At 39.9% G+C, this 20,514-nt stretch overlaps 1 protein-coding gene across 4 annotated transcripts in view; it reads right to left on the reverse strand.

Moving 5' to 3' along the window:
- TTC39B (tetratricopeptide repeat domain 39B) overlaps window positions 1-20,514 on the reverse strand; it is a 92,790-nt gene that overhangs the window by 14,273 nt on the left and 58,003 nt on the right. For 2 of the 4 annotated variants that reach the window (XM_064176646.1, XM_064176648.1), the window contains 11 exons: window positions 15,806-15,910; window positions 12,992-13,123; window positions 10,935-11,011; window positions 9,869-9,936; window positions 6,934-6,998; window positions 6,650-6,755; window positions 4,863-4,928; window positions 3,120-3,228; window positions 2,227-2,294; window positions 2,080-2,139; window positions 1,611-1,772 (listed from right to left, as the gene is read on the reverse strand). In XM_064176646.1, coding sequence (XP_064032716.1) covers window positions 1,611-1,772; window positions 2,080-2,139; window positions 2,227-2,294; window positions 3,120-3,228; window positions 4,863-4,928; window positions 6,650-6,755; window positions 6,934-6,998; window positions 9,869-9,936; window positions 10,935-11,011; window positions 12,992-13,123; window positions 15,806-15,910 — 1,018 coding nt within the window. Of the gene's footprint in view, window positions 1-1,610; window positions 1,773-2,079; window positions 2,140-2,226; window positions 2,295-3,119; window positions 3,229-4,862; window positions 4,929-6,649; window positions 6,756-6,933; window positions 6,999-9,868; window positions 9,937-10,934; window positions 11,012-12,991; window positions 13,124-15,805; window positions 15,911-17,498; window positions 17,569-20,514 lie in introns of those variants that run through there. The other 2 variants (XM_064176647.1, XM_064176650.1) reach the window with 2 other exon arrangements.

Consider the following 20,514-nt stretch of genomic DNA (forward strand, 5'->3'; position numbering starts at 1 on the left):
CCTCTTCTCCAGGCTAAACAACCCCAGTTCCCTCAGCCTCTCCTCGTAGGGCTATGCTCAAGGCCTCTCCCCAGCCTCATTGCCCTTCTCTGGACACGCTCAAGCAACTCGATGTCCCTCCTAAACTGGGGGGGTCCAGAACTGAACACAGTACTCACGGTGTGGTCTAACCAGTGTAGAGTACAGGGGCAGAATGACCTCCCTGCTCCTGCTGACCACACCATTCCTGATGCAGGCCAGGATGCCACTGGCTCTCTTGGCCACCTGGGCACACTGCTGGCTCATGTTCAGGCGGGTATCAATCAGCACCCCCAGATCCCTCTCTGTCTGGCTGCTCTCCAGCCACTCTGACCCCAGCCTGTATGGGGTTGTTGTGGCCAAAGTGCAGCACCCTGCACTTGGAGCTATTGAACGCCATCCCATTGGCCTCTGCCCATCTGTCCAGGCGGTCAAGGTCCTGCTGCAGAGCCCTTCTGCCCTCCAACCCAGTCACATCTGCCCCCAGCTTGGTGTCATCTGTAAACTTGCTGATGACTGACTCCATGCCCTCATCCAGATCATCTATGAAGATGTTAAGGAGGATGGGGCCCAGCACAGATCCCTGAGGGACACCACTAGTGACTGGCCGCCAGCTGGATGTGGCACCATTCACCACCACTCTCTGGGCTCGGCCCTCCAGCCAGTTCCTAACCCAGCACAGAGTGTTGCCATCCAAGCTATATGACAGAAAGCATATCAAAATAATGGTCAAGCTCTGGAGAGATCACTCAGGGAACTGTCTTTTATCTTTATGGTCTTAACTGCCTGCAGATGACAGTGCTGGCCAGTGGAAATCTAATGGCTTTATGAGTCTGATCTTCTTTGGTTGTGAATGAGTTCTTTGGTTGGGAGCTTGGGCTGTTTAGCCTCGAGAAGAGGAGGCTCAAGGGAGACCTTACTGCTCTCTACAATTACCTGAAAACAGGTTGTAGCCAGGCAGGGGTCGGTCTCTTCTCCCAGGCAAACACGGACAGAACAAGAGGACACAGTCTTGTTCCCCTGCCTAAGGGGAGGTTTAGGCTGGACATTAGCAAAAAATTCTTTGCAGAAAGATTGGCCATTGGAATGGGCTGCCCTGGGAATGGTGGAGTTCCCTAGAAGTGTTTTAAAAAAGACTGGATGCAGCACTTGGTGCCATGGTTTAGTTGATTAGATGGTGTTGGGTAACAGGTTGGATCTCAAGGGTCTTTTCCAACCTGGTTAATTCTGTGATTCTGTGTGATTCTGTGACCGTCTAAAAAGCACAGTTTCTTCAGCCAAGTTCTATTATTGAGTGCCAGAACTTTACTTCAGATGCAAGTTAACAGTCGTTCTCTCCCTCTTCTTTTTCACAAGTCCGGTTACTACCTCTGTTTTCAGAGGTGCTGAAGCATTGTTATTCATGGCTGTAGGACTTCAGAACATGAATAAAAATTCCTCTTCCACCACCCAGTCAAACCTACTGTTTTGGTGCCATTGTGCCTATGGGCTTATGGGTTTCACAATGAAGCAAAAAATTAAACTTATTCTGTGAATTCAAATAAAAATGTAACTGTGGAGAGGCTCATAACAATGTCCATCTGCCCATTTACCTTAGACCACCTGCTCTCTTTGCTCAGCAGGTCTGCATACCGATATGCTTGAAGCCAGTTCTGTTGGAAGGTGAAGCACCACATCAGTTCCCAGTAACAAAGATGATGAATCTGCTTCCACTCCTGCTGGGCTGCTATGCATTCTTGGAACCTCAACTGCGCCTACAAAGTAATTAATTAAGAATTAAGAAAATTGGCTCATTTACAGGTCCACATGAAAGCCATGTCAAATTACAGAGCGAGTTCTTCCTAGCATCCAAGTGGAGAACACCTGACTAGTAAAACAAGACAAACTTCTGTCTTAGTCTCACACACTGACAGAGTTTGAGTCAATACTGACACTGAACATAAGCATGGACAAGAGTGTAATTGTCAGTCCAACTAATGCAAGTTAGACGAAGTAGATGTCTTTTTCCCCAAGTTGAACAGTGAATAAATAAAAATCTTAAAGGGAAAAAAAAATACTTGCCTTTTCAAAATTTCCTTTCAGTGTATCTATTCTGGCAGCATAAAATAGAATAATGGAACCCTTGAAAGGAGATGAGAAAAATATCTATTTATTATTTTAATCTTGGGAAAGCACATTGCTCTTTTAAAATATATGCAGAGTACATACATTTGGAAATTTCTGGAGGTAGGGTTCAAGAAGACTATCTGCCTCCTGAATGTTGGCTTCCCCCGTACCTAGAAAACATCACAAACCAACCTCAATGTACTTAAAAAAAAACATGTTTCACATATTAAGAACATGCTATGGCTTGAATAGATTCATGAATGACTGTTTTTAGGTAAAGCCTGGATTATTTCTTTATATTGTGTTTCTGTAACACTTAAGGTCTTGACCTGGAGGTACTGAGTGCTCTTAAGATACTAAATATATTCTATTCTGTTTCTGCTTACACACAGGAGCATTCTTTGAACTGTTTCATTATAGATCCTACTTATATATTTTTTTTTCCCTTCAGTAAGTTAGGGAATCATTTTTGGCTGCCTCCTTTCCTAGTCTTGAGCTCAGCAATGAAGTACAGGTGATGCTGAAAGAAATGAAGATCTCCTTAATTTCGTGATGAGCCTGAGACACAGACTAAAATACTTTCAAATTAAATAACATGAAAATATATGCCAAAGATCCAGCATCAATGGTGACTTTTAGCCCCATGTGGCAAACAAATTAATTCTTTATGCTTGAACTTTCACGTATATTGTTTGGGAGTATCAACTTTATTCTGGAAATAGCTTTCTCAATATTTGAAGTTAATTTATGAATAAAGACTTATCTGAACTTAAAACCATTTTGTGATATTTGCTGTTGCATATTAAGACAGCCCTGGAAAAGGAATACATCAGCATCTACCTTCACTGCTTCTGCTTGTTTCAGATCATAATTAAGCACAGAGCAATCTCATGGTACAAAGCTTATTGGTGACAGTTTTGAAATTCAGTTCGAAAAAAATCACAGTATCTATCATAATGTGTAGCATGACTGAATAGCTACACAGTGGGTCTCACCAAGGATTAAGGAGACGTAAGTATGATAAACCAACAGGGTGAAAGTACACAGAATGGCCCTCAAACTGCTCCCAGATGCGCCTTCCCGCAGTTGACAGAGGCCCAAGTCCTAAGAAACATCACAAACACATGCAGAATTAACTATCAGTACACAGAGTTACTATTAATAGTTACTGTCTCCCCCCAAATCCAGCTTTCCTTTCAGACAGATGTATTTAATAATTTGGCACCTTGTTACCTCAGACCGAATAAACCTTGACCAAAACGGTTCTGCCAGCTCACACTGCTCAGCAAGAAGATTAAGTTAACACTGAGATTAATACCACCAATGAATTTCAGTGTTTTGGTGAAATGGGAACTGCACACAGACCATGCAGACACACAGATCTACATCCCTTTCTATTTTCTGGCTAGGAGCCTTTTGGAATAATATCTTCAAATATATGTTCCATGAGAATGTCTCTCAGCTGCTACAGTGCTACTTGTTAGCAGTAGTCTTCCCTCACAGAAACCCCTTGCAATCCTCAATGCTCTTAAATCAATTCAGCATTTATTTGAGGCTCTGAGCGAAATATTATCTCTGCTGACACATCAAATTACAGATACTGTTTCCAGAAGCTACAATAGAATTTATGCGCACTCAGGAATGGAATCTCAATTCCTTAAAACATGAAAAGCCTTCCCATTCTTCCTAGTTTATGTCCATTAAATGACAGCCTGACTGCTTGGGGGATTGTTGAGATATGCTTAAGGGTACTGGTTCTTCAGAAACATACCAAATCTTAAAGAGTTTTGCCTCAAAAGAGAAAACACCTAACTGAACAGGAGCTTTACTGCACAGCAACTTGAGGAGTTATAAGAAAATGCAAGCACCATACCACAATATGTGGTAATACTTCAAATTGTTTGAGTTTGGGTACTGTTTTGCTTCTTTTTCAGCTTTTATTGCTTTTTTTAGTCTGGGTAAAAATGTGTATTATGGAAAAGCTTCAGCATGAACCAAGCTCTCCATGGGAAGATACACAGTAAACAGGTCTCACTTAAGTCTTATTTTACACAAAGAGAACTATTATTTGTGAACAAACTAACGGCAATAAGACCATATAGTGATTCTTTGTCTCACTAATAACAACTTTTACTTATGTATAATTCAGTGAATTGCTTTGTTTTGGGAATTTTTAACTTTTCATGGGTGTCACAGATTTTTTTTCAAATGCTGTATAACACTTAGAAAACAAGGCTAAGTTTACAAAACCAAGAATGTGATTACAAACACTTTCCTCATCCATAAGGAGAATATGTACTGAGAGTCCACTGTGACACATGATATTTAGAAACTCCTTCTCCCAAAGAATCGAGCGGGGATCGTGGGTGGAAAAACACAGACTTGTTTCTCTCCTCTCAGTTACTGGTATGAGAACATTACTTCCTGACAGTATAGGCTAGAAGAGAAAGCTGATATCCTCCTTAAGGATCAGGAAAAGGAAAGGAAATTGCAGTCTGAAACCTCCCTCTGAAGCAGATTGGGGTTTTCTTCCCCATTGTTGTCCCAAATCAGGACAACACAAAATGGGTTTTATGCGACATCATCTAGCTGACTTCTTGTCTTTTTAACAACACTGTTAAAGTGATAAAGAATACAGATGATTATACTTCCAGTGTGAAACACACAATGTTAAATACATCCAGACTGTCTGAGAAAAAAAAAAATCAATCTGAAACAATGAGTATCAGGTCCCATACCCTATTGCCAGAAAATCCAATAAATTCTAAAAGCCGGAGGATCCTTCCTGGTAAAAGTGACAGCATCTGAAACACATTAGAAGTGTAAGATAAATAAAAATTACATGCATTTAAAAAACCACAAAACAAAACCACATAAGATCATTATAAACCTGAGCAAAAACCAAGTACTATGCTAAATGCCACTACACTTTAGTGAAAAAGTATCACAGTATCACAACAAAAGAAGAATTCAAACAGACCTATCCAACCAACAATAAACAATCAAACCCACAGCTTCAGCAAAACTCAAGAAATTTGATGATCATCCAGTATGGAAACAGCAAGACAAAGTCCATCTGTTTCCATACTGGATGATCATCAAATTTCAGATAGCAATAGATTTTCCTGTCTTCAGATATCCAGAACTGTTTAAGTGTTTCATTTGGAATAAAAGTATTACCTATTTTGGCAGTGCTTACAATCTACAAGTGGCATCTACTTTTACTCCCAATTAAATGACACAATGGTATCAGCAAAAGCTGTACCTGTTCCTGCTGTGGGAGCAATGAGTTAGAAGGCCAACAAGCATACTTGTTTTAGAAATAATAGCTGTTGTTATCATCCTTTGGCTCTCCTGCCTTGTAACTGCATTCTCCACATCCTATGCCAGAGAAATCTTGAAAAGATCACAGCCTCCAAGAAGGTCTATCTGATGGTCCAATTTTGAAAGTCCCATTAACTCTAATATATTCTGCACAGCAGAGACCTTGTCCATTCATTTTTCTACTGAGGAGACTTCATGTGGAATAGCAGAAGTCAGAGCACTTAAGAACACAGACATCTACAAGCTGCTTGCTTTTAAAAAACTGCCAGGTACAGATAGATCTGAGCTCTTCTGACCATATTCAGAATTGGTATGCTCTGGTCTGGAATGACACAGAAATTAATATACCAGCCAAAATCAACTCTCACTTATGTCACAACAGGTGTGAAAAACCAGTTGTAGTTAAATGTAAAGAAAAACAGTAGAGGATGTATGCAGTTTTATTTCATACAAACTCTGTGAACTACTGCTCATCATTCTCATTATGCTCATTATTCAACTCCTTGAATAGTGGCCTCCAGTATCTTAAGGAGGCCTATAAGAAGGCTGTGGAGGGACTATTTTACAAGGTCTTGTAATGACAGGATTGGAGGGTAATGGGTTTAAACTAGGAGAGGAGAGATTCAAACTAGATGTTAGAAAAGGGTTCTTTACAGTGAGGGTGGTGAGACACTGGAACAGGCTGTGGATGCTCACTTCCTGGAGGTGTTCAAGGCCAGGCTGGATGAAGCCTTGAGCAACCTGTTCTAGTGGGAGGTGTTCGTGCCTATGGCAGGGGGTTGGAACTGGAAGATCTTTGAGTTCCCTTCCAATCCAAACCATTCTATGATTCTGAATTTGCAATTACCTATGTCAACCTACACTATGCCACTGAAGCAAAAGAATGGTGCACACAGAGGTGTTACAATAAAAGCAGTCAGTCCAACAGCATAAAAATTCCTGGTACACATGGCTAGATGTAGCTGCTTTTCCTCTTATGAAATACATACATAACTTACAGAGAATTAAACAGAGTTTGGAATAATTAGAAGGATGTTAGAAGGAATACATGCAAAAAGGCCCTGCTGTCTTCATAAAACCTTTAAAGACTATTTCTCCATTTTACAAATAGATAATTTTTAAAACAGGATTACAGTGCTGTATCTGCAAATAGTTCTACAGAACTATCCCCATGGTCTTTATATAATCTGAAAAGTCATACCAAGTTGAATGCTCCAATTCCAAGTTTTACTCCTCCTTCAAACTGGTAATAAGTTTCATTTTTGCTTTTGCTCCCCTGAGTCATCTGTAGCATCTGGTGACATTCCCTTTTTTTGATGCAAAAGAAGGAAAAAAAAAAGAGGGTAGGAGAAATGTGACTTAAAAATTGTATGAATTACAATCATTATGACTGCTATAAAAATATTTGGTTTTTATTTTGGAGACATTATTGCAACTGCACCTGCTTATACCACCACTGAATCTAACAGTTTTCTAATGGCTTACTTGTATATTTGGTAGCTTGTCCTAATTTTGAGGCCACCTTTGATAAAGTTGATCATATTTTCATCCTGAAATAAAAAAATTAATTGAACAAAACTATGCTTTTAGTTATTGCATATAATACAGGTATTAAAAAATTTCCAGCTACATTTATTTTAACTTAAAAATCATTGGAAATATTAAAAATGTTTTTCTGTTACTAGAGTTATCTCTGTGACTGAAATTAACACTAATTTGTCAGGGAGAGATCTCTCTGGTGCACGTGTGCTAGTTTGAAGCTAGCTATAATGTTTTGGTGAGAGGAACTAGATCATAGGCTGTGAAAGGAAAACCATGGTGATGTCTGCTCCCCTCAGAGTCTTGCTGAAGAAGAAACGAAAACATTAGATAACACTCTCACCATTTTTCACTCACACTCTGCCTTGGGCTTCTGACTGAGCTGCAGCTCCCTAACCTCACCTTCCACTAACCTTCGCTTCTTAACCTCTGACTGAACCTCCATTCTTCCTTGGGACTGAGGTAAGGTTGAGAGGGGTAGGGGGAAGGTGTAGGGGTGGTTGAGAGCCCCTCCTGGGGACTCAGGTTTCTGGGAGGGGAGTTGTGTTCCTGTATTATTTTTCCCTTGTATATTTCTGTATATAACTGTATATACTGTAAATAGCTGCTTGTATATTGTGCTAGCTGTAAATAAATAGCTTCATTCACATTTCCAGAGCCAGCTGAGACTAGTCTGGGTGATTTCTAAAGTGTGGGGGGCAGGGTACACCCAAACCATCACAGTATGTCACAAATTTTAAAACTTACAGAGCAGAATGAATAGGAAGTCAGAGATTGTTCTGTTCTAACAGGATTTCCAAGGTGTATGAATGAGACAAGAAAGCTTTCCACCAGGTGGCGCTGTGGGAACTTTTGGGAAAGTTTCAAAACCGCTTGTTCTAACAGAAAAGCAAGCTCAGAATCTGGCAGAGAAGAAACCAAAGAATCCTCTGAACGAATCAATTTCTCCTGCTCATCAGCAGCACCACATGTACTACCGAATACGTACGCTTATTAAACTCTAAAAAAAAAAAAAATCAAGGTACAGGCAGAATGTACTAGCCATCAAAAAGTAATTCCTGAACAGCAAGATGGTTAACATCAACAGTTCAACAGGTCAGAATTTTTCCTCTTAGAATTCATACAGCAGGTGAACATGTGCATGCATTTCAGAAATGCACATTTACAGTATGGAAAATAAAAAAGGCATTAAAATGTTCCTCAGAATCATTAACCAAAGGAAACTCTGTCCTCCTTAAAATGGTCACAGTTTCAAAGGACTGCAGTTGTGTCGTATGCAATACTGAGCATCCAAACACAAGTATTTTAGTACGAGCATTCTTGCTGGCCTTTTTTTGGACAGTTCCATTTTCATGAACATCACCATACTCAGATGAACCAAGGTCAGTTTAGAATGAAACTTACAGACCATGACAACAATCATGAGAGCAAATTATTACACTACTCAGCAATGTATCACAGATAGGATATGTAACAAGATGAAAGTATAGCCCTGAAGGTTTGTTGGATTTTTTTTTTCATTTTATACAGTCCTATAGTCACCTCCAACAGCTGCTTAAAAATTCTCATCATGCTTAAAAAAAAAAAACCCACACCCATAGAACAACCAAAAAAGTGACTTCCATTCAGTTAGTAAAGAAAAAAAGTCAGCTGTAGAAAAGGCTTGCATTTCATTAATATTTCCTGACATTTTTGTCCAAAGTACCACAAAAACTGATTTATAAAGCTATGTCAAATGAATGTTTTAGGTCCAGTTTATGTTAATATCTCTGTGCCTTGCTTGTTCCTTGTATTTTCTAGCTGAAGGGATTATCTAAAACACAGTTATTAATTCATAAAATACGGTTAAAGAAGTACGACTAGCAACTCCTGTTTTCAGGAATCAAATTCCAATTTGAATTGGAAGACACCTTAGCATGAAGTCCCCAACACACAAGTTAAACAAGAAGTACTGGCCAGTACTAAGCAACAGATCGTTCTGTGAACTGAACTACTACCTCAGCAAAGCTAAGGCATGATCTTTTTACAACCATGCACTACTGTATCACCCCTGACACCACGTCAAAAGAACATGTAGAGTGATATTGAGTTGGAGGTAAATGTGTGTCAGTTTAAGTTTTATTAGTTGAGAAGCATTCCACCCTTCTCATGCCAAAAAACAAGACTTGGATTTTCAAACAAGGTGTTTCCTCATACTTGAACATGTTTTTAAACAAGTACTGGAGATGGTCAGAAGTGATTCAAGTTATCTGGGACTGCTCAGCCTGGAGAAGAGAAGATTCTGGAGGGACCTTACAGGGTCTGTCTTCCAGTACCTGAAGGGGGCCTACAAGAAACCTGGAGAGGGACACTTTACAAGGGCATGTGGCAATGTTTGTGAACTAAAAGGTAGATTTAGACTGGACATCAGGCAGAAGTTCTTTACTTTGAGGATGGTGGAATGCAGGAACAGGTTGCCCAGGGAAAAGGGGGAGGCTCCATTCCTAGAGACATTTAAGGTGAGGCTTGATGGAGCTGTGCACAACCTGATCTAGGTGGAGATATCTCTGCTTATTTTGGTTGGAATAGATGACCTTTAAAAGTTCCTTCCAACCAATGCGTTCTATAACCCTATCATTTAAATATACCATCTGTATAAGACTGAAACACATCATGTGTTTTGGTTTTATAGGTACCAATCCTTTGGCTATTTAGGGAAACCAAGAGGATTTTGCTGTGTAGCACAGCATTTACTGTACTTTCAACTGCTCTTATGAAATAACTTTATGATGATGAAATCTGAGGTTTAAATGCCACCCCTGTTGTGGAAATTATGTTTTACAACTACTAACATCTTTACATTAAACTGCCACACAGATATAAAATATGTAACTGACTGTACCTGTACGAAGGTGAGAGCTGCTTTCTGTAGTAAGCATTCAGCATAGCAGATTTCAGCATGCATTTCCTCTAGATAAGAAAAAAAAAGTTTTTTACTGTCAGCAAACTTCTCAGTATTCTGGTTTTGGAGTCAATAAAACAAACAAAATGCTGCCAAGAAAAAAAAAAAGGCAAGAGTTTGCTGTTGAAAAATAGCTGTAACACAAATCCCAACAGAAGTCTTTGATTTGATTTCTCCTCAGACAAACATTGATCTTGGCACAGCTGACTTCAGCCTCGGGCAAAAGCTGCTTGCCATGGTGGTGGATGATCATCTCTACTTTCCACTGATCCTAAGTTTAAATATCAGCCTACAGCAACTAGGTCTCCCAACTCTCCTTCCATGTCTCAGAAAAAAAGCTTTTACAGATTAATTGTAACACCTACTGCAGCTCAAGCTTTTCTTAAGCCCAGTAAGACATTATGAGTGGGTTTTCACAAAGTCATGTTCAACAAACCGAAAGCCCTGGGCAGTCTTTCTGTCCTCATGAAGCACTGAAGTACATTTGACTTAACACACGTGGCACAAATCACTCTGCACCCATGCTGCAAGACCAGTCACATGCACAAGGCCGCTCTATGTACAGCGCACACATGGCGAGTTTGATGTGCACAATATTAGAGGAATCTTTTGTGTCAGGTTAGAAAAAAATGCATACTTGATTCTGCCTGAATCTGAAATAGGCGATCGGCATTTTCAGAGCCATGAACAATGCACTGATAGCATTTCCTAAAACACCTTAAGGCAAAACAGACAAGCACAAAAATTAATATACTCAGATTTCAGGGCAACTAGTTATTAGGATATAATACACAGTATCCACAGTTCTTGTATTTCTGGGAGCTGTCCTACAAATTGTTGTGAAAGACATTCCTTCCTTAATTCATGCACAGCCAAACAAAAACGGCTTGTTTATTATAGTAATAAGCTAACAATGTTACAGAGTTAAGTGGATTCACACATATCTGTAAGGTGGTTTTGAGCTTTTTTTCACTTTATGATTTTAGTTCTGTTACAAGCAACTCACCTTCGCTCAACTGATCCACTGACTGTTTAGAAACTAGGCTGGACAACGATTCCACCACTGTGTTTCTTTTCCTGAATCTAAATCAATTGTATGTGGAAGAAAAGAAACCCAAAGAGCATGAACAACATTGCAGCATAAACCTGAATGTAATTATGAATAATTCTTAACCATTTCTCATCACGATTTACAAACACTCTTAGTACAGTGACGATCTAACAATAGGTGCAATTCTGTGTGCAGTTTAACAATGGCTACTGGTACACAACTGGGCTCAGAAACCCATCCAGACTTAACTGTGTTCCAACCATTCATTTAATTTAGCAGAGGTCTCTCAGACGCAGAGGTCTCTCTTGACACTGGACAAGCAACTGGACTTCAAAGTTTCACAAATTACTTTTTTTCCAGTTCTAAACTTGCACTGAGAATTGGAATAAAAATTCCAAGAGAGTTCCATTTTCAATATAAATGAAAACATAAATACTTCAATATTTTACGGTGATTTATGTTAGATACAATGCTGAAACAGTAATGTTTTACGTTCAACAAATCTCAACCATCCATGTTAAGAAACCATAGTTTATTTTAGTATGGCATATCAAAAAGGATTTGTTACTATTTACAAACAACTCAGCTTTATGAAGCAGCTATGGAAATAACTCTTAGTTCAGAAAAGGGAAGTGCTATGTAAGCCAGGAAGTCGTTAATTATACATGCTGAAAATTATATTATCATCTGTTTACACTGCTCTGCAGATCAAAAAGCACAGAATCTTGACAAGAGATTATGGCACTCTGCATACATACCCCAAAAAAAATTGTCAGTTAAGGCACATATAGTTCTGGCAATTTTTCATCTTAGGAGTGTTTGATTGCCTTCATCTTGCTTTTTTGAGTTTTGTGACAGAGTGCATCACAGCTCTTGTGTATAAAAGTTTGCATCCTACAGAGATGGAGGCTGTTACTGAAACTACCTGAAACTAAAAACGGATCCAAATTCTAAACAACATGGTTCAGATGAAACCGTGAATTGATAGCACATACAAAAAGAGGGAGGAACTGCTGACTCATTATTTTCTTCAGATAATATCTAACAATTGTGTCCCATTTAATTTTCTTACATTTGTCATTGCTAAGGAGGTGATGTTACACGTCAAAACTAAGATTTAGAGGCAATTTCTTCAGAGACCATTCATGAGAAATTACAGCCTACTAAACTACTTCTGCAGCCTAAAGGACTACTTCTGCAGCCTAAAGGACTACTTCTGCAGCCTAAAGGACTACTTCTGCAGCCTAAAGGACTACTTCTGCAGCCTAAAGGACTACTTCTGCAGCCTAAAGGACTACTTCTGCAGCCTAAAGGACTACTTCTGCAGCCTAAAGGACTACTTCTGGTTTTGTTAGAGGCTTGTTAAGCATTTTGGCTCTGACAACCCATTTTCTGGCTTTTTTTGGTTGGGTTTTTTTCATTAAAAATAAATTATGTTTTCTACTTGATTTCATTCTTGCTTCAAACAAGGCTAGATGCAAAAAGTTTGGATCATTCTTGATGGGAATAATAGAAATTTAACACTAAAGTTAGCTAAACTTGTCTGTAGCAATTTTGTTTTAATTGTTTTGGATTTAGAAGAAACATTAGTAGAAGTCAGTCTTACAAGACTACTGAATCTACCTTTAAAAAAAATTTTTAAATAATATTTTCATGGTGAAAGTTCAAAATATAGAGCTTTTAAATTGTCAATCCTTGTGGAAAACAAAAAGTCACTGGTTGAAATAGCTCAGGAAGTTCAATCACATAGTGTTGTTTTACATGTGGGTAGACAGAGCAAACCAACCATTTAACTAACTTTAGAGGCCACACGTGCAGATCTGGCAAATCTGTTTTTCTCCACAATGGCAGGAAACATATCTTTACCAATAAATGGATAGAGAGACTTTATCTTCCCAAATTTAGTTCATTATCATACTGACAACAGTCTGCTTTGAAAGCATACAGACAGCTGGACCATCTTACAAGCACTTTGGGGAAGTACCTCATAACTGTCCACTGCTTGGACTTACCTTTGGCAAGTCTGCAAAGCTTCCTTCATTGTAGAAATTCCCATTTGTATATCCTGCTGCTCAAAGGTCATAGCAGCTTGCATAACTAAAATAGTGCTGTACCCAAGGGCATGGTACATACTATCCTTAGACCTAGAGCAAACATAAAAATCTTCTGTATTTATGCAAAACTCTACATTACAATATGAAATATAGTTATGAGATGCTTGGTTAAGCTCATTAAAAGACTGAAGTAAAAAAGGAGAAAAGCAATGGAAGAGAGAACATAACCTAGTGAGTATCACCTTCCATTGGATGCTACATGTCTGTCTCCACAGGACTCCGTGTCAAAGCAAGTTCCATAAAATATCCAAATTGGGTTACATAAACATTTGCACTTAATTATATGCCAGTGCACTATAAATGAGATAGCTATTTAACTTAGCTAATGAAGTCTTGACCTAAATACTCAGTCAAGAACTAAAGGACATCCTTCTAATGTTACTACTTGATTCAAGGACATAAACCCCTGCATCTGCATCACACAGAAGTCAGTTCACACGTGCTCAGTCTTACATAAAATGCTATACTGAACCAGCCTGGCTTTCACAGCACAAGTACACAATAAAAATAATTATTTTAATTGTTGGAAAGTGGCTATGGGAGATCATATACTCAAATGTGCCAGTTGCAGTCAATGTTATGTCAGGTGAGCTCGGGTTTCATCTAGTCAAGTTTTAAGAGGTTCAAGAAGATGAAGACTTTGTACTCCTCTGGCAGCCTCTCTGCTACAGGACCAAAAAGGTACTTTTTCCTAATGTCCAGTTTGAGCCTCCTAAGCTTCAACTTGTGATAACTGCCTCTTATTTTACCATTTGCCACTACAGAGAAGGATGTCTCTTGTCTTTGTGACTCCCCTTCAATAGCCCTTGCCCACATCTCCTCTTTACCAAACTGAAACAAACCTCAGTGCTCACAGTTCTAGTAAGTCTTATGTTCTAGTCTTTGAGTAATGCTGCTAGCCCTCTGGTGGATGCTCTTCAGTTTAATTGATGTTTTGTCTTCTGCCCAAGAGGTCACTCACCAAATGCAGGTTTGAAGACTGGAAACTTTAGCTGAGTCAAAAACCCCAGACCTTTGGTATAAGTATTTATTTCGTAAAAATATCACTACTTACCCAATTTTTTTTACGTTATTAAAGAACTTAAGTTTAACTTCATTAAAAGGCTGGATTTCAGTAAAACAATCAGGCTTTTTTTTTTTTAAAAGTGTTTTTTTTGTTTCCTTGCTAAGCTAAGTCCTCCTTTGCAGATTAGCTGAATATGCTATACAGTACGTTCACAGCCAGGGACTCAGCGCATCCAAACCACAGAGTTCGGAGTAATTTTTTTCCTAGTAGGAAGCATCAATGTACAAATGCACTTCACTGAAAACAAAAACACTACTGTATGAATATTTCTTTTATTTTACAAGGCAAGATAAAATATCTATATATAAAACACACAAAACCATCTGAGTAATGTGTGCATGTCTATTTAGTAATACATCCATGCACAATCCTTGCATGCAGGAACTAGTATTTTTCAATACTACCCAAACAACAGTTTTAGCATACAACAAATGCATATATGCCTTCTCTGCATTCACTCTATTATAAATACTGCACAAAGCTCAGAGAATACAGGTTGGGTCCAAGGACAGCTAGTTTGAAAAGGTGCTATTCCTGCCTGCCTCCTCTGTACTTGGGCTCTCCATGCCACTAAAAGCAAACACTTGATAACTTCGCCATTCTCCCTGGGTTTCACTCTATCATGTTTTTCCATTACTGACCTAACAATACCAGTCTACCATTCTTAATCCAGTCTTACTGTCACCAAACTGCAGAGAAAGAACCTTATCTCAGTCTCCTAACACAAGCTACAGATCCCTCTCACCAACAAATCCCTCAGTATCATACGAATCTTTGAAAGACAGAAGGAGACCAGTGAATGGAACTCAGCTACCCAGATGCTGCTCCACACAGTCACAGGTAAGGTGGGTTTACCCTACAAGTTTTTGGTATTCCTTAGCTCCTCACATCTGCACTGCCATGCTTTTCTTCTCAATGGGGCAGAAGCAAGAGAGGAACAGGCAGAATTAGTCAGAATATCAAAAGACAGGCTTTAAGGGTTAAACACTACTGTGACCCAAATGTAATCTAAAAAGCAACAAAAAGAGCATTCTAGAGTTTTAAAGTTCCAGCCTTGTTGTCTTGTTTCAAAAGCAGTGCCATTGTACAAATCCTCTGATCATGTCTTGCTCCCCTGCTTTTCCTCTCTGCATGAGGCAAGACAGCTTGAATGATTAACAGAACAATTCAGTGCTTCATTAACTGGTTTTGCAATGGTCATAAGGAGAAACAAATGCACTGTTAAAACCTGAAGTTATTGAGAAATGCTTTTGGCCCAAAGAAAATAAATGAAAAATACCTTCAGTCCTGAAGGGGGCAGAGGAGAAACACTGGGGCTTGTGGTTTAGTTGAGATGGGGGGAAGGGTTTTCAGAGTTTTCATATATCCTGTTGTTGCAGGGTACTCTAAATCCCTTCTTTCCCTCCCTCATCTCTGGAGGTTTGAATGGGGGAAGAAGAAGATGCAAGAACTGATCCCCCCACCCAGCCCATGCAGGATTGAAGAGGGAACAGCAAAGGCACTCCTTCCACACATCTACTGACTCGTGGGAAAGCCTGCACTGGCATCAGCTGGTGATTGGCTGTAATCTTCATGCCAATCTTCAAGCTACCAGACAGCAGAGCTGACATTATCTGTCTACAGTTGAGGAAATAATAGGACCTCACCATGGACGAAGTAGCTCTAGGGCTTCAGAGAACTTGTTGTTCAGAAATAAGTTCAGTGCCATTGAACACTCTTCCAGAGCACACTTGAGGTCCATCTTGGATGCCCTAAAAAAAAGTTTAAATTTTTTTTAAAAAAGTCTTAGTTTAGTCAAGCTGTAAATGTAAATACAAAATTAAAAGATATTTTGTTGTTTCTTATACAACACAGAAGGTCTTTTACAGCAATCTGTTGCTCAGTTTCTAGATGTATTTTTACAAAACTAAGTCACATTCTTACCGCTTTATCCATGCTACAGGAGTGTGCCCCCTTTATTTAAGTCATGTTTATGACTTTGGCCTCCTTTACTTACCAATCAATACACAATAGATTAACTTTCTCTGATACTTATTTATCTAAAGAGACTTAAAAATAGTCACTGTGTCCAAGCTTTGAATTCTCTGTATCAGTACAAATAGGGTTTCAGACTCTAAAGCCGGATCTAAATCTTGAATGAGATGACAAAATAAGATTGTTGTATTAGAAAGCAGTCACTCTCCAAACAGCTATGCCAAAAATAGTTCTGTCAAAAGACTGTAGCTATGCCAAAAGTTTTTATTCTTCCTAATTCACTTCAAGTAAAATCACTTAAGAGGAAGCCATTTAAGAAAACTACTGCCTCAGCCGATTTTGTTTGGAATATTTGAGTGCACTCACAAATTGCTCCATGGGCAGAACTGGTAACAAACTGAGTATCTGTGATAGTGACAGACAGCTAGAAGCTACAGCCTTCAATGTGCACAGCTGTATCTGGAAAAGATAATCTGTCTACAGCTTTAAAACAACAGGTTTAGGCTCTATAATGGGCTTTATCTGAGTAAGGTTAAGCAGTGTTAAGCAACAGATCGTGTCAATGAGATGAATATTTAAGTGCTGACCAGAAGAGAACCCTTAAGGATGAGTTTAAGAAGAGAAATGACAGGAGTGCAGCTGCTCTGATGGTAATACACAAAGAACACACCAAGAAAAAGTAGCACATGGAGACATGACTGAGCATGTTTTTACATAGAATCGACCTTCCTTACCCTCTTCCTGTCTATATCACCCAAAAGCTTTAGAAACATTGGCTCTGGTTTTTTGTACATTGAAATAAAGGTAAATTGAAATAAAGGTAAATGACATCCACAAACTCTCTTCTTCAGCTTTATTTTCAGTAACTTTAGTGGCAATACTTGAAAAACTCACTTCTCACTTCCTGTAGAAAAACAGAATCTCAAACTCAATGGCAACTACTATATATTTAGTACTGAACATACCATGCATTAAATCCTATACCTTACAATGAAGTAGTGAAGTCTGGCAGTCTTACCATTACACTATGACCAGTAACTTCAAATAAAATGCAAATATCTTGATTTTCTCCCTGACTGAGGTTCAGCTTGATCATCATGCACACAATCTAAAGATTTATGTAGTTTCATGTAGCAAACCAGAACAGTTCTAAAAAGCCGAGGCATTTCCAGCTGTGCTTCAAATGTTACTGTTAGCTGTTCCCTAAGCTTTCACATCTTTTGGCTGCACACACACTGCAGGAAAGGTCACATTCTCAATACAACCCATACAGCCCTGGTTCTCCAGCTCTCCAGCAAAAATACCACTGCCATACCAGCAGAGAAAGGGCACTGTAGCAATGCAGTCAATTAGAGTAAGTCCTACCAGCAAAGCAGCTGTCTCTTTTCTCACGAGTTCCTGTCAGCCCATCCCACCTAGAAGGTGTGATGGGATGACATCTTGCTTACTCACTCTCTTGCTTCTCTCTCAAATAGCTCCATTAATTATTTACACCTGGTTCCTCCCTAATGAGAAGAAAATCAAAGCAGTATATCAAGCACATGAATTTTTATCACAAAGCAGCAAGCTGCTGTAGGTTAGTCACACAGGGTTAAGAACTTCATGTCAAACACAAGTTTTTATCTGTGTAATGCTACTCCCACTGAAATTAACAGAACTTTGCACTTCCATATCCAGCTTGAACAATCTTTGGCAATTTGGAGCATCAGACATTAAACTGTAAATGCAAATCATGAGCTCAATTTCATGTCCTGCATATTTACAGGCCAAAATACAAACTGCATTACAATTTTAACAGACACTTTCTGCTGCTCTTTCTGCCACTTCCTACAGACCAAAGTAGCCATGTGTGGTGGAGGGGCAGCAGCCCCAAAACTGAGGCTTTTCTATGCCTCTACATGCCCAGACACGTTCTTCTGCCAGGACCCACGAGGCAGCAAACAAATTGTGTAACACACACACGCCCAGCCCATGTACCCCTGAGGTCCGGGCAGGTAACCCCCTATTGGGAGGGTCCAGGCATGTCTCTACTGCCTACTGGGGCAAGGTTTGGCTTACGGCCAGCCTGATTGGTCATTTTAGATGTCAAATGAGCCATGAATCTCGGCCCCAGAGCCTTTAAAGAAGGGTGCACAGCAGCACCACGTGGTCAGACGTTCAGTCCTATTCAGTCCAATCAGACGATCCAGACTGTTTACCAGTGCAGAAGCTTAGAGCATTTTAGACTCAGCTCTGATCCACAGCAGCATCCTGCTGCCCTGACCCACTTGCATTGGCCTAGACACAGGATCAGGCCTTGCTCACTTGCAAGCATTACAGAGGCTTAGACCTCATGCATTGATCTCAAGGCGCAGCCAAGCTATCTGCAAGCCCTCTGAGAAGCAGATCACATTCATGCCTGCACCATACATATATGGGGAGCCGAGAACCCCCTGCCTAAAGCCTAGAGCTATCTTGATTCATCTGCGGAGTTAAATCTCCCTGCGGCACGGCATAAATACTACTTGCCAGCTATCCTGTAACTCTGGAAAGACCCAGAGCTCAGCAGACCCTCAGACAGTCGGCAAACCTGCAAACGCAGCTTGCTAGCTGCCAGACCATGTCAGAAGCAACACAGACAAATCCTTCTGCATTGGGAAATTCCTGCCAGCTGATCATCCCTGGACACACGGCTTCCAGAAGAAGGAGCAGCACCGAGGCAGAGATCACCCCAGGAGTGAAGGTTAGAGAAAACTCAATTTACCCCAGAGACTGGGAAAAGCTTTATCATCCCTGGCAAGCCGGGACAGACTCCAGCTATACCAAGACCTCAATACTGGGCACACGCTGAGACAGATGATTCCCAGGAGGGTGATTAATGATCAATACTCAAGAGCAACACATCTAAGCAAGCTTTAATTCCTTTGTAATATAAGTTATCTCTACCTGAGGAGCACACATAATTTCAGCTCTCGCTGGGCAAACACTAGAGTTGTTAAGAGGCATTAAGCCTAAGAAATCTTTCTCTCTGTCAATAATTGTTAATAATTTGATATTTCCATTTAATAATCAATCCCTGTAAAAATATACCCCAAAGCTATTTTCATAAACTTGCAAGCGAACTTGAATTTCATAGTGGTTGGGGGTGGTGTAAATTTGTAAATATTAATTTTAATAAATAATTTTATAAAAAATCAAAACCACCTCAAATTAATTTCTCACCTCCCCCTAACAGGGGAGGAATAGAGAAACCCCTCCACAACACCATGTAGGAGACACAGAGGTATCTCCTTACATTTCAAATTCACATATTCTATCCTTTGCAAAAAAAATAACCCCAACCTACCAAGCCAAACCACAAACTCATTTTGTATTTTTCACATTCTAGCTCCTAAATCCAGAAAACAAAACATATCTATCTGAGCATTTAGTTTGATACCTGCCAAAGCCTTGGCATGTAACACCTCTTCACCCTCCAATAGGAAATTTCTTTCCAGAGCTCAGATTGGCAACCATGGACTAGATTACAAAGCATCTTGCCTGTTAGATGTAACAATGGATTTAGCAGCTCACGTGGAATCTGCTCAACTGGTTGAAAGCTTCGCGTTAAACAATCAAGAGAAATCACAGGTACATAGAACATTAGGAGTAGGAAGTGACCTCTAGAGATCATTGAGTCTGACAAAGCAGGATGACCTAGGGCAGGCTGCACAGGAATGCATCCAGGTGAGTTTTGAAAGTCTCCAAAGGAGACTCCACGACCTCTCTGGGCAATCGGTTCCAGTGCTCCATGACCCTCACAGTAAAGAAGCTTCTCCTCATGTTGAGGTGGAACTTCCTCTGCTCCTGCTTACAGATGTTTTCCTTGTCCTATTACTGGGCACCACCAAAGAGGGACCATCACCATCTTGACACCCACCTCTCAGATATTTACAGATATTGACAAGATTCCCTCTCTCAGCCTTTACCTCCCAACACTATACTGTCCCAGATCTCTCAACCTTTCTTTACAGGACAGATCCTCAAGTTGCACAATTGTCTTTGCAGCCCTCACTTGGACTGTCTCCAGTAGGTCTCTATGTCTCTTGGAGAGCCCAAAATCGGACACAGTATTGCACCTGGTCTCACCAGGGCACAGAAGAGGGAGAGGACAATCTCCTTAGACCTGCTAGACACACTTTTCTTCATCCACCCCAAGATACCGTTGGCCTTCTTGGTCACAAGGGCACATTGCTGTCATATGGTTAACTTGCTATCCACTAGGACACCAAGGTCTTTCTTCCTGGTGCTGTTTTCCAGCAAGACAACTCCTAGTCTGTACTGGTGCTTAGTATTACTCTTCCTCAGATGCAGCACTCTGAATTTGTCACAGTATCACCAAGGTTGGAAGAGACCTCACAGA

Source organism: Pogoniulus pusillus, chromosome Z, assembly GCF_015220805.1.
Source record: "Pogoniulus pusillus isolate bPogPus1 chromosome Z, bPogPus1.pri, whole genome shotgun sequence".
Classification (NCBI taxonomy): Eukaryota; Metazoa; Chordata; class Aves; order Piciformes; family Lybiidae; genus Pogoniulus; species Pogoniulus pusillus.